Source organism: Notolepis coatsorum (genome assembly GCF_963971535.1).
Source record: "Notolepis coatsorum genome assembly, chromosome: 15".
NCBI classification, from domain to species: domain Eukaryota; kingdom Metazoa; phylum Chordata; class Actinopteri; order Aulopiformes; family Paralepididae; genus Notolepis; species Notolepis coatsorum.
In genome coordinates this window covers 19,061,935-19,076,026 of record NC_140179.1, presented here as the reverse complement: position 1 = coordinate 19,076,026, position 14,092 = coordinate 19,061,935, and the positions used below count along the sequence as shown (strand labels likewise).

Genomic DNA, 14,092 nt, shown 5'->3' with positions numbered 1-14,092 from the left:
CGCACCCACACACACAGAGTAAGAGAGAGAGACACACACACACACACACAGAGTAAGAGAGAGAGAGACACACACACACACACACAGAGAGAGTAAGAGAGAGAGACACACAGAGTAAGAGAGAGAGACGCACACACACACACACACACACAGAGTAAGAGAGAGAGAGACACACACACACACACACTCACACAGAGAGTAAGAGAGAGACACACAGAGTAAGAGAGAGAGAACACACACACACACACAGAGTAAGAGAGAGAGAGAGAGACACTCTCTTAGCTGTCCATCGTGTTCGATGATGACGCTTGCTCCAGGGATGGGGAGAGGGGGGGGTGGGGAGGGGAGTTAGCGACACTGCCGCTGGTGCCACTTCTCGTGGGCGTTGAGTCCGATCCTTGAGCCGCACACCCGTCCACAGATGGCGCAAGGGAAGCCAGATACCTGGGGGATGCCAGCCGCCCGCTGGTGTTGTTGCGTGCGCCTCTCAGATCTTCGGTCTTGGTTCGTTTGGTGTATTTGGGAAACTGCAGTGGCACAAGTGACTTGCCAGGCTGATCTGTCGAGTGCCAGAGTTTCAAGCTGCGTGATGTTTGCACACTTTAGGAGGTCCCTGGTGTAGTCCTTAAAGCGTCTCTTTTGGCCTCCAGCAGCCCGCTTTGCTCCTCTCAGTTGGCCATAGAGGACTTGGCGGGGCAGGCGGTGGTCAGGCATACGTATGGTGTGCCCTATCCAACGAAGATGTTTTTTGGCCACAGCTGCGGCCATACAGATTGAGTTGGTGTTGTTGAGGATGTCTGTGTGGGGGACTCGATCTTCCCAGGTCAGGCCGAGGATCCTTTGGAGGCAACGGATGTGGAAAGCGTCCAAGTTGGTGATGTGCCGGCGGTATGGGGTCCAGGATTCTGCTCCATAGAGCAGAGTGGAGAGACATACTGCGTTGTAAACGGCAACCTTGGTGCTGATCTTCAGGTTTCGGTTTTCAAAAACCCTGCTGCGTAGGCGTCCAAAGGATGATGCCGCTTTATTGATACGTGTGTGTATCTCCGCGTCAAGGGAGCAGCATGAGGACAGAGTGGAGCCGAGGTAGGTGAAATGATCCACTGTTTTGAGTGGAACACCGTTTATGTGAAAACTGGGAGGTGTAGAGGTTCGGGAAGTGAGTTGGGACATGACTTCGGTTTTTTGTATGTTGACCTGGAGACCGAAGGATTGGTACAGGCTGGATATGGTGTCGAGAGCATGCTGCATAGACTCTGGACTGTGAGCTAAGATGGCACAGTCATCAGCGTACTGTAGCTCACATACTTGGCAGGATTTTGTCTTTGTGTGTGCCTGGAGCCGGCGGATGTTGAAGAGGCTACCATCAAGGCGGTATTCCACATGGACACCGTCTTCATGTCCCATGGCTCGGCGGAAGAGGCAGGTGACGGCAGAGAGGAGGAGATTAAAGAGCACCGGAGCCAAGACACAGCCCTGCTTCACCCCAACATTAACCTTAAAGGATTCTGACTGGAGTTCACCCGTCTGGACTCTGGCTTGCATCCCGTCATGCAGCTGCTGAAGGATGGAGAGAAACTTGGGTGGTACCCCAAGTTTGTTGAGGAGTTTCCAGAGCAGCTCACGGCTGATGGTGTCGAAGGCTTTGCTTAGGTCTATGAAGGCTATGTAAAGATCCTTGCGATGCTCTCTGCTCTTCTCTAGCAGCTGCCTCAGGACAAAGACCATGTCGGTGGTGGATCTGGTCTTCCGAAAGCCACATTGCGTTTCCGGAAGCGCAGCTTCAGAGATGTTTTCCACCAGCCTGTTCAGCATGATCTTCGCCAGCACTTTCCCTGCGATGGAGAGGAGAGAGATTCCACGGCTGTTTCCGCAGACTGCTCTGTCCCCTTTCTGCTTGTAGATGACCACAATGTTTGCATCCTTCCAGTCCTGTGGGAGGGTCTCATGTTCCCAGATGTTGCAGATCAGGAGGTGCAGACGGCGCGTGAGGAGGTACCCTCCGTGTTTGAAAACCTCTGCTGGGATGCCATCGGGTCCAGGGCTTTTATTGTTCTTTAGACCCGCAATGGCTTGACTGGTCTCAGAGAAGTGTGGTGGGGTGTCCAGGTGCATGACTGGTGGCATGTCTGGGAGATTATCCAGGATATGTGGGTCAGTGGGGTTGGTGTGATTGAGTAAAGACTCAAAGTGGTTTGCCCAGCGGGTGAGGATCTCATGTCGGTCCTTAAAGAGTTTAGAACCGTCGACTGATCGAACTGGAGCAGTCGCCCGCTTCCTGGGGCCATGCAGTGCTTTGATGGCATCGTAAAATCCCTGGATGTTGTGGCAGTCTGCCAGGCTTTGGATCTCCTTCGTCTTCTGTATCCACCAGGCATCCTCCATAGTCCGGAGGGCTCGCTGGGTTGCTGTTCTTGCTGCAGCAAAGGCAGCTTTCAGGGTGGGAGAACCAGGGCAGGACAGGAGGGCTTTGTGGGCTTCATGCTTGGTTTTTAGCAGGGACTGTATCTTGGCTGAGTTACAATCAAACCAGTCCTGGTGTCGTTTCCTCGTCTGGCCAAGTGCCTCAGAGGCTGCGCTGTGGATAGCCTGGCGCAGAGCTGGCCAGTCAGCTGATTCCTCCGGGATCTTATTGAGGTTTTCAGCAAGGAGCTGTCGGAGGTGGTTTTTTGAGGTGGGGGTATTCAGTGCTGCAGAATTTAGTTTCTTATTAGGTGCTACCCTCGGTCCACGGGGTTGGATACTCATGAGGAGTTTGGATCTGACCATGAGGTGATCAGTCCAACACTCGGCTCCACGCATGACTCGGGTGGTAAGGACGTCCTGTCGGTCTTTTTGGCGTACAATCACATAGTCCAGGAGATGCCAGTGTTTAGAGCGGGGGTGCTGCCAGGTAGTTTTGAACCTGTTCTTCATCTGGAAGATGGTGTTGGTTATGACCAGGTGGTGTTCTGCACAGAGGGAGAGGAGCCGAAGCCCGTTGTCATTTATCTTCCCTACTCCATGTCGGCCAATAACTCTGTCCCATACCAGGTGCTCCGTGCCCACTCTAGCATTGAAGTCTCCCATTAATATGAGCTTGTCCGTAGCTGGAGTTTTCTGTAATATTGAGTCGAGGGCTCGGTTGAAATCCTCTTTGATGTTGAACTCAGCATCTAAAGTTGGTGCATAAGCACTAAGGAGAGTGGCGAAGCGTCCCTTTGCAAGGGGGATGCGCCATGTCATTAAGCGTTCGCTAACACCGATGGGGGACTCTGGGATGCGTTGCAGCAGTTGGGACTTCACAGCGAAGCCTACTCCATGGATGCGGCAAGTGCCTTCAGGGACCCCCTTCCAGAAGAAGGTGTATCCTGCACCAACCTCTGTCAGGGAGTCCTCTCCATGTAGTCTAGTCTCGCTGAGAGCTGCAATGTCGATGTTATACCTTGCGAGTTCCAGGGCCACGAGTGCTGTCCTGCGGTGTGGCCTGTCAGGTGTTTCAGCCAGGTCCAGCAGTGTGCGAACATTCCACGAAGCAATACATAAAGGCTTATTTCTTAATATTTTAGTTTTTCGACCGCAAAAGGGGATGCTCCGATGGTTGCGGTATACCGCCCGGAGTAGAAGAGCAGACAATGTTTGGACCACCTTTTCTAGGTCCTTCCCCATCTCAGGGGTGAGCAGTGTGGGGCTGCTCAGTCACAATGGAAGCTGCCGAAGCGATGCGCTGCTCCATCCCGCAGTCTCAACGACCATCACTCCACTGTCGCCTGTGTGCATGGTTTGGCTAGACACTCCCAGCCACATCCTTGGCCTGTACCTACCGCCATTCCACAACGCCACAGGACTTTTTGGGGGGGGGGGGGGGGGGGCGGGGGAGGATGGGCAAGAAGCTTGCACATAGGTAAGGATTAAGGTGAGGGTGTGGCTGTGCAGTCCTCACTCCCACCATCTTCACTCCTTGCAGATTAACCTCCAGTGGCATGAGAGAACCCATGACGACCTTCGTCTGGCAGGAGTTGCAGGGGGCTGCCGGTGGTCCGGTCTGTTGGACTCCGCCTGTGCCCGTCCCCAGGGCAGATTTTTCCTCAGGGTTTACTCCCCTAGCCACTATACCCGCCCCGGGTTTACCCATGTGGCAATGGGGGTCCCTTCCTCCGCCTTCGCAGCCGTTGTGGTGGTTCTCACATCCACCATCTTCCGCCTTCGCAGCCGTTGTGGTGGTTCTCACATCCACCATCTTCCGCCTGCTCCGCCGTTGAGGTGTTTTGGGATCACTCTTAGTCTGGCCTCTACCCTTCGACCTGTTCGGCTTGGGTGGCCCTGCCAGGAGTGCGAGACTCCCGCCGACATAGCTCTAGGGGTCATGGAGACACGCAAAGTGCCTCACCACAATAAGGTGGTGATCCCGGCGAGACACACACACACACACACACACACACACACACACACACACACACACACACACACACACACACACACACACAGCGTAAGCGAGCGAGACAGAGTAAGAGAGAGAGAGAGAGACACAGAGTAAGAGAGAGAGACACACACACACACACACACACAGAGTAAGAGAGAGAGACACACACACACACAGAGTAAGAGAGAGAGACACACACACACACAGAGTAAGAGAAAGAGAGAGACACACACACACACAGAGAGAGTAAGAGAGAGAGACACACAGAGTAAGAGAGAGAGAGACGCACCCACACACACAGAGTAAGAGAGAGAGACACACACACACACACACAGAGTAAGAGAGAGAGAGACACACACACACACACACACACACAGAGAGAGTAAGAGAGAGAGACACACAGAGTAAGAGAGAGAGAGACGCACACACACACACACACACAGAGTAAGAGAGAGAGAGACACACACACACACACACTCACACAGAGAGTAAGAGAGAGACACACAGAGTAAGAGAGAGAGACACACACACACACACACAGAGTAAGAGAGAGAGAGAGAGACACACACACACACACAGAGTAAGAGAGAGAGAGAGAGACACACAGAGTAAGAGAGAGAGAGACACACACACACACACACACACACAGAGTAAGAGAGAGAGACACGCACACACACACAGAGTAAGAGAGAGAGAGACACACACACACACATACACACACACACACACACAGAGTAAGAGAGAGAGAGACACACACACACACACACACAGAGAGAGTAAGAGAGAGCGAGACACACACACACACACACACACACACACACACACACACACACACACACACACACACACACACACACACACACAGGGTAAGAAAGAGAGACGGAGAGAGCTAGAAAGACAGAGAGAGAGAGAGAAAATAACACATTACAATGTTTTTCTTATTATCCAAAGGGTTCTAGGATCATCCGTCATTTATTCATCTTACTGCTACTGTGTTTATACTGTGTGTATATGTTATAGATTGGATTGTGCAAAAACAAAAAGTATTACAGGGGTATTATAGGGGCCTCTTGTATGAGGTATAATGTCCATGACAGTTTGTGTTTGTTTGTTTGTGTGTGTCTGTCTGTCTGTCTGTCTGTCTGTCTGTTTGTATGTCAGTCTGTTGTGTGTGTTTCTGTCTGTGTGTGTGAGTGTGTGTATGTTTCTGTCTGTGTGTGTGTGTGTAGATGTGTGTGTATGTTTCTGTCTGTGTGTGTGTGTGAGTGTGTGTATGTCTCTGTCCGTGTGTGTGTTACTTTGATCTCATCTCACTTCTGTTCGTCCTACAGGACCTCAAGCCAGGAAACCTGGCGGTCAACCCTGACTGTGAACTGAAGGTATTCATACACAACCAGATCTACTTTCTCTACTGACTGTGAGCTGAAGGTATTCATACACAACCAGATCTACTTTCTACTGACTGTGAGCTGAAGGTATTCATACACAACCAGATCTACTTTCTCTACTGACTGTGAGCTGAAGGTATTCATACACAACCAGATCTACTTTCTCTACTGACTGTGAGCTGAAGGTATTCATACACAACCAGATCTACTTTCTCTACTGACTGTGAGCTGAAGGTATTTATACACAACCAGATCTACTTTCTCTACTGACTGTGAGCTGAAGGTATTCATACACAACCAGCTCACTGCTTTCTCTACTGACTACACTTCGCCAAAAACAGTGCTGATTTATTTTGCACATAATCTCATGCACATCCAAACACTTTTGCACACGTGATGTCATCTGGGATCAGGGTTGGGCACCGAGAACCGGTTCTAATAGGAACCGGTTCCTAACTTCCGGTTCTGTTTGAATTAATTAACAAAGGGTATTAATTACTTTGTTAATTAATACCCTAGTTATAGTTCAGCAACCAAATTAAACTATCAAGTCAACTGACAATGTGAATAGTATGAAGAAAATAAAAGATTACAAAAAAAAAGAATCTCCTGCGAAATAAGCTGTGACCTGTTTTGACCTGCACCTCAAAGAATCGGAATCGAGAATCGTTTAGAACAGGAATCGGAACCGGAATCGTTCAAATCCAAACGATGCCCAACCCTATCTGGGACATTGAATCCTTGCGTCGTGTTAATTACAGCTCCATGCAATTATGTAGATGAAGAAATAGCAACACCTTGTCTTATAGGGACTGCTACCTTATCATTTCATTAAGCTGTAATTAACACAACACCTTGTCTTATAGGGACTGCTACCTTATAATTTCATTAAGCTGTAATTAACACAACACCTTGTCTTATAGGGACTGCTACCTTATAATTTCATTAAGCTGTAATTAACACAACACCTTGTCTTATAGGGACTGCTACCTTATAATTTCATTAAGCTGTAATTAACACAACACCTTGTCTTATAGGGACTGTTACCTTATCATCTCATTGAGCTGTAATTAACACAACACCTTGTCTTATAGGGACTGCTACCTTATCATTTCATTAAGCTGTAATTAACACAACACCTTGTCTTATAGGGACTGCTGCCTTATCATTTCATTGAGCTGTAATTAACACAACACCTTGTCTTATAGGGACTGATACCTTATCATTTCATTAAGCTGTAATTAACACAACACCTTGTCTTATAGGGACTGCTACCTTATCATTTCATTAAGCTGTAATTAACACAACACCTTGTCTTATAGGGACTGCTACCTTATCATTTCATTAAGCTGTAATTAACACAACACCTTGTCTTATAGGGACTGCCGCCTTATCATTTCATTGAGCTGTAATTAACACAACACAAGGATTCAATGTCCCCGATGACATCACTGATGGCTATATTCAAACTCTCAATGAATCAAACTAAATGAATAAGTAACCAAAAGTATAATTTACAATCTATATTACATATTAAGTACAACTTCGAACAAGTACAACTTAAGTGGTTGAAATTTTAACACAACTTTTGTATACTTTCTGAATACATAAAAAGGATACTTTTCCTTGACTGTTCCTCAGATCCTGGACTTCGGCCTGGCGCGGCAGGCGGACTCGGAGATGACGGGCTACGTGGTGACCCGCTGGTACCGGGCCCCTGAGGTCATCCTGAACTGGATGCACTACACACAGACCGGTGAGCGGCCCTTCTGTCTCGCACTGCACTCCCCGTCCACTAGATGGTGGTGTAGGCTATGCCAATAAGAAAAGTGTTGGAGTCAACAAATGGTGGTGTAAGAACCAAGATACTGGTGTTGAGAATCTGCATGTTAATAAAACACAGGAACAAATGTGATTTAACTTGTAGAATGAAAAAGAAAGGTCTGAGACTTGAATAGGACTAACTGATGGTTAATCAACATAATAGTTCCTCATTATTTTATTTTATTTGTATTTGTTCTGTTCATGACAATGCACAGCTCCACAAAAGCACAACAGCATAATTTCACAATAAAACCACCTCCCAATTTGTACATTCCATGAGCGAAAAGGAGCAGGGAGAAGAAACTCTTATTCAGCCCCTTACTCAAAACAATACATACACAATAGAAATAGATGATCTGTCGACTACAATTATTTAACAAGCAATACTTACAATAACATGAGACAAAATTATAATCATAAGGAAACATGTTACCCCTTAACTTCATACACTCTGATTGTTGTTTCTTTATACCTTTTCTTGAACTGAAAGATATTTGTACAACTCTTTAAATCGTTATATGTAGAGAATTGCACAGTTTTCCGCCACATACTGAAACACACATCTGCTTTGAAGTAGTCTGTGGATACTGATGCTTAAAATGATGATGATTATTATTAGTTCCTAAAGTATGTAATCATCATTGTTGGTGCCCCTTAACCCTTTCACTGCCACACTACAGAAGGTTAACCGTCGGCAGTGTGATAGTAAAGGGTTAACCTTCTGTGTTGTGGCAGTGAAAGGGTTAACCTGCTGTAGTGCGGCAGTGAAAGGGTTAACCTTCTGTGTGTTGTCTCAGTGAAAGGGTTAACCTTCTGTGTATTGTCTCAGTGAAAGGGTTAACCGTTTGGTAGTACAGCAGTGAAAGGGTTAAAGGTAGAATCTGTGATGCCGTCAGACGGCGCCCTCTAGGCGGCGCTGATCGGTACTGCACTTTGTTTACATTCTTTGTTTTGGTCTGATGTGCGAGTTGGAGTTTAGTAACTCAAAGCCTGAGGCGTGGCCTGCACCAGCGTCCCCTCCCCCCCCCCCCCCCCCCCCCCACTCAACCTCAACCCCCCCCTCCCCCCCACCCCCCCCACTCAACCTTAACCCGCACCTCAGACCACAGGTAACAAAGTGAGTGCAGCACCCAGTCTGGCTCTTTTCTCTAGACGTCTCCTCTCTGTTTCAGTGGACATCTGGTCGGTGGGCTGCATCATGGCGGAGATGCTGCTGGGCCGGCCGCTGTTCAAGGGCAACGACCGTATCCTTCATCTGCTGATCCATAATCTGCTGATCTATAATCCTTCATCTGCTGATCTATAATCCTTCATCTGCTGATCTATAATCCTTCATCTGCTGATCTATAATCCTTCATCTGCTGATCTATAATCCTTAATATGCTGCTGTTTAATCCTTCATCTGCTGATCTATAATCCTTCATCTGCTGATCTATAATCCTTCATCTGCTGATCTATAATCCTTCATCTGCTGATCTATAATCCTTCATCTGCTGATCTATAATCCTTAATATGCTGCTGTTTAATCCTTCATCTGCTGATCTATAATCCTTCATCTGCTGATCTATAATCCTTCATCTGCTGATCTATAATCCTTCATCTGCTGATCTATAATCCTTAATATGCTGCTGTTTAATCCTTCATCTGCTGATCTATAATCCTTCATCTGCTGATCTATAATTCTTCATCTGCTGATCTATAATCTTTCATCTGCTGATCTATAATCCTTAATATGCTGCTGTTTAATCCTTAAACTGCTGAAGTTTAAGCCTTAATCTGCTGAAGTTTAATCCTTAATCTGCTGAAGTTTAATCCTTAATCTGCTGCTGTTTAATCCTTAATCTGCTGAAGTTTAATCCTTAATATGCTGCTGTTTAATCCTTAATCTGCTGAAGTTTAATCCTTAATCTGCTGCTGATCATTAAACCTTAATCTGCTGAAGTTTAATCCTTAATCTGCTGCTGATCATTAATCCTTAATCTGCTGAAGTTTAATCCTTAATCTGCTGCTGATCATTCATCCTTAATCTGCTGAAGTTTAATCCTGCTCCTGCTGCTGATGTTTAATCGTAAAAAGGTAAAAAGGTTGTCCCTAGCGTACAGTATGACCCTTGACCCCTGGGTGACCCCAGACCTGGACCAGCTGAAGGAGATCATGAAGATCACAGGGACGCCGGCCGCTGACTTTGTTGTGAAGCTTCAGAGCCAAGATGTGAGTTATTATTATTATTATTATTATTATTATTATTATTATTATTATTATTCTGATGGTGCCGTGAACACATACACACCTGCAGATAACCCGTACAATCATGCTGTATATACCCTATATATATTTATTTATTCTTAACCATATATATCCACATCTGTCTGTACACACCTGCATATAATCCTTTTTACATGTCTGTAGATACTATATATATCTATAGACTTACTACCATAGTGTCTTTATACCTGTATCACTGTACATATTAATACTACAACTCTGTACATACAACTGATTAGCACTATTACTCAGTAGTACTAATTTATATATTTTATACCCAGTTTAATCACCTGTGCATTGTATATTACTCAGGAAATGGCTGTTAGACAGCCAAATATGCACTCATTAGGGATGTTACTTGGTGATGTTGTACTGACTGAATGTCATGTTAGTGTGGTCATGTCAGTGATGTCAGTTTTTATGAATGAACGTTGTATGGTCCGCTTTGTGTTTGTTTTATGTTAGGACTACAGGTGGAAATTAGCCCTGTGCTATTCCCGGCATATTTACGTCCTTATCATGCTGTGATGTTATGCATACACTGATGTTCATTAATTTGCATTGTCCTTAATAAACAAATCTTAAATCTTATTACTATCGCACTTTACTGCTACATTTGCACTCTGGTTGGATGCCAAATGTATTTAGGTTGTACTGTACTTGTGCTGTATGATGACGATACATTTGAATCTAATCTAAGCTAATCTAATATAATATAATCTATATATCTATAAAGCTAATACACACCTGCTCTCTACTTCACACTCCTTGTGTTTTCTCAACAGGCCAGAAACTACATCAGAAGTTTGCCAAAAGCGGTCAAAAAAGATTTGCACTCCATCCTCTCCAAAGCGAGCGCTGACGGTACGTCACGACCACGGCGCTCCGTTAGACAGGGCTGAATGTTCTGAGAGAAGTAATAATAACAATAATATACATTACATACAATATCTAACTACATACCCTCAAGACCCCTACGCTCTGCATCTTCTGGCCGCCTCAGACTCGTATCCGAGCTCAGGGAGGGTCATCAAAGAGAAGCTGCCTATTCTCAGTTCTTGCCCCACAATGGTGGAATTAACTACCCACCCCAGTTAGGACAGCCGAATCCCGTCCAATCTTTCGCCGTCGACTAAAGACGCACTTCTTCAACCATTATCTGAAATAATAATAATTATTTTTTTAAATCTAACCCTAACTAACCTTACACTATGCACTTGTCCTAATAAACTAACCTACACTGTAACACGCAACACTTTGATGCACATTGTTACTCAGCTGATAGAGTTGTACCCTTCCTGATGACTTGTCGTACAGAACTTGTAAGTCGCTTTGGATAAAAGCGTCAGCTAAATGACTAAATGTAAATGTAAATAATAACTTTATTTATATAGCACCTTTCATACATGGATTGCAACTCAAAGTGCTTCACAGCAAATAGCAAAATACAATAATATTAGTGCAATGTATATAGTGCAGACATAAGAATAGGCATAAAATAAGTACAATAAGTACAGTGTTGCTCGAAGGCATTGTGAACCCCCCCGGAACAGCCAGTCCCCCGAACACCCCACACATAAATCCCCACCACATCCCCATCTAAGACACACCCCCTGTTAAAGCACATCATGACCGAAGTAAAACACAAACAGCCTGCATGCCACTCACACTGCCATGCACAGCGATGGGAATCCCCCCTCGCGTGGGCCCCCCCCCCGGTCCCGGCGACCGCGCCACCACGAGGAAACCAGCGAGGAGCGCGCCCCGGGACCTGCAGCTACGCCTCCAAACACTCGAGCAGGCCGACACAACAGCGGTCAAAGCACCAGTGTCATTAGTTTGACTGTGCAATTGCGATATGATTCACAATATTGAAGGAGGAAATTGTCGTTTTTTTCATCTTTTATTTTGAATATTCGTTGGAAAACATTAAAACGATCACAGTATGATTCGTTATATGTTTTAGAATACGAGTTGTAGGCCAGGACATCTCCACGGCACTGCAATGTGTAATATCGTGCCACCAGCCATTTGAATAGTGTGCTCGGCCGCATTGCGATTACGATAATCTCGATGAATCGTCCCCCGCTGTTGAATCACTATTCAACTACATTTACTACCTTTAACCCTTTTAATGCGACAATTTTGCGAAGGTTAACCGTCTGTTGTGTGATAGTAAAGGGTTAACCATCCTAACCAGACCAGGTCCATCCTAACCAGACACACACGTTTCACAAACAGTTTTTTCCCCACAGCAGTCCGAACACTGAACACCCTGGCCCGCCCCCCTTTGCACAAACGGGCAAGCATCTGTCACCGACCGACACTGTTACCGTGACTGTCCTATATGTATTTATGTATATATGTTTTGACGTTTTTGATGTTTGATGTCTGTTTCATGTTTGATATAACCAGTGCTCAACATCTGTACCGAAATCAATTACCACCAACCATCGTTGTGTGGCATTAAAGTATCTTGTATCTTGTATCTTGTAACCTTCTGTAGTGTGGTAGTGAAAGGGTTAAGTGTTGACTGTTTAATAAAGAAAGGGCAGACAGACCCTCATCTACACCTTTGTTTATTTTTCTCTTATATTGTTTACACGGTTTATTTTTCTCATATTTCTATTTCTTTTGTGTTTTAATTTTGTTTGAATATTGCTTTCTGTTATGTACCGTTTATGTTTGTGCAATCGTCGTCCGGGGGAAACCTCAGAAGCTTACGATTTTAAATAAAGGTTGAAATCAAATGAAATGAAATGAATATGTTTAAATGTCCTCCTCTTCCAACATGGCTGCCCTGCAGCGGTGTGTGTGCTGGAGCGCATGCTGCTGCTGGACCCCGAGCAGAGGGTGACGGCCTCGGAGGCGCTGGCCATGCCCTTCTTCAGCGAGTTCAGGGAGCCGGAGGAGGAGACTGAGGCCCAGCCCTACGACCACTCCATGGACAACACGGATCTGAGCCTGGACCAGTGGAAACGTGAGGGGGAGGGGAGGGGAGGGGAGGGGAGAGGAGAGGAGAGGAGAGGAGAGGAGAGGAGAGGAGGGGAGAGGAGAGGAGAGGAGAGGAGAGGAGGGGAGGGGAGGGGAGAGGAGGGGAGGGGAGAGGAGAGGAGAGGAGAGGAGAGGAGAGGAGAGGAGAGGAGAGGAGAGGAGAGGAGAGGAGAGGAGAGGAGAGGAGAGGAGAGGAGAGGAGAGGAGAGGAGAGGAGAGGGACGGGACAGACCAGGGGAGGGGAGTTTATGTAGCAGTAAAGTGCAATAGGGAGGTGTAGTGGTTACGTCATTGCCGTTTTTCCGTGTTCCACCCTCTGTCCAACGCAATGTATTTCCCCATTGCCCATTTCGAAATTGTCTCGTTTAAAAAAAATAAAGCATGAACATTTGCATGGTGTACCTTTCTGTGCTTATTCATCCACAATCTATAGCTCAACATGAAAATATTCGCAATTAATCATAAAATAAAGTCGCCAAATTTTATTTCAACCCAAAATGCTTAAACGATAATGTTAGTGATAGAAGGGAACTCATTTTGTGCAATGAGGCAAAATTGTTACAATAGCCGATAATCCATTTTCCCAATGATAACTCCCTAAACGGGTGGACCTCGCGGGCGGTCCAAAGTGACGTCAGACTACACCTCCCTATAGTAATATATAATGTACAGGTGATTAAACTGAGTATAACATATATAAATAAGTAAAGTGCAACAGTAATATACAATGTACAGGTGATTAGGGCTGTCTTAAATACTTCGAAGCTTCGTTTGATGCGCATGGGATTCTAATGGGGGAAAAGAAATTCTATATATCTTTTTGCAAAATCAACTCTGCCTCTCTTTGTTAACTACAACAAGCAATGCTGTTTGTTATTTAAGATGAGGTCGGACTCGGCACTGACAGATTTGTGTTCATTGTGCTGCTTTTATAAAGCCTCAAATGACGGCTCACAATATTTCATGAAACCAAAGTGTTTCGTTTGTCTAACATTTAAAAAGGTTTAAACTTTACAGCACTGACAAAGTTGAACAAAGTGCTGTATAAGTCCCACAACATAAAAATAAAAATAAAATTCAAACAAAATAAAATGTATATACATATATATATATATATTTCTTTTTATCTCGAAGCTTCGAATTAAAATCGAATCTCAGCCCCGAAGCTTCGAATGCCAAAAAAGATTTGAAGGTCAGCCCTACAGGCGATTAAACTGGG

At 45.5% G+C, this 14,092-nt stretch overlaps 1 protein-coding gene across 1 annotated transcript in view; it reads left to right on the top strand.

The window, feature by feature from the left end:
- Window positions 1-14,092, top strand: part of mapk12b (mitogen-activated protein kinase 12b) — a 29,697-nt gene that overhangs the window by 14,883 nt on the left and 722 nt on the right. The window contains exons 6-11 of the mRNA XM_084330682.1: window positions 5,734-5,781; window positions 7,432-7,546; window positions 8,787-8,858; window positions 9,746-9,825; window positions 10,665-10,743; window positions 12,686-12,859. Of these exons, the coding sequence (XP_084186808.1) occupies window positions 5,734-5,781; window positions 7,432-7,546; window positions 8,787-8,858; window positions 9,746-9,825; window positions 10,665-10,743; window positions 12,686-12,859 (568 nt within the window). The remainder of the gene's footprint in view (window positions 1-5,733; window positions 5,782-7,431; window positions 7,547-8,786; window positions 8,859-9,745; window positions 9,826-10,664; window positions 10,744-12,685; window positions 12,860-14,092) is intronic.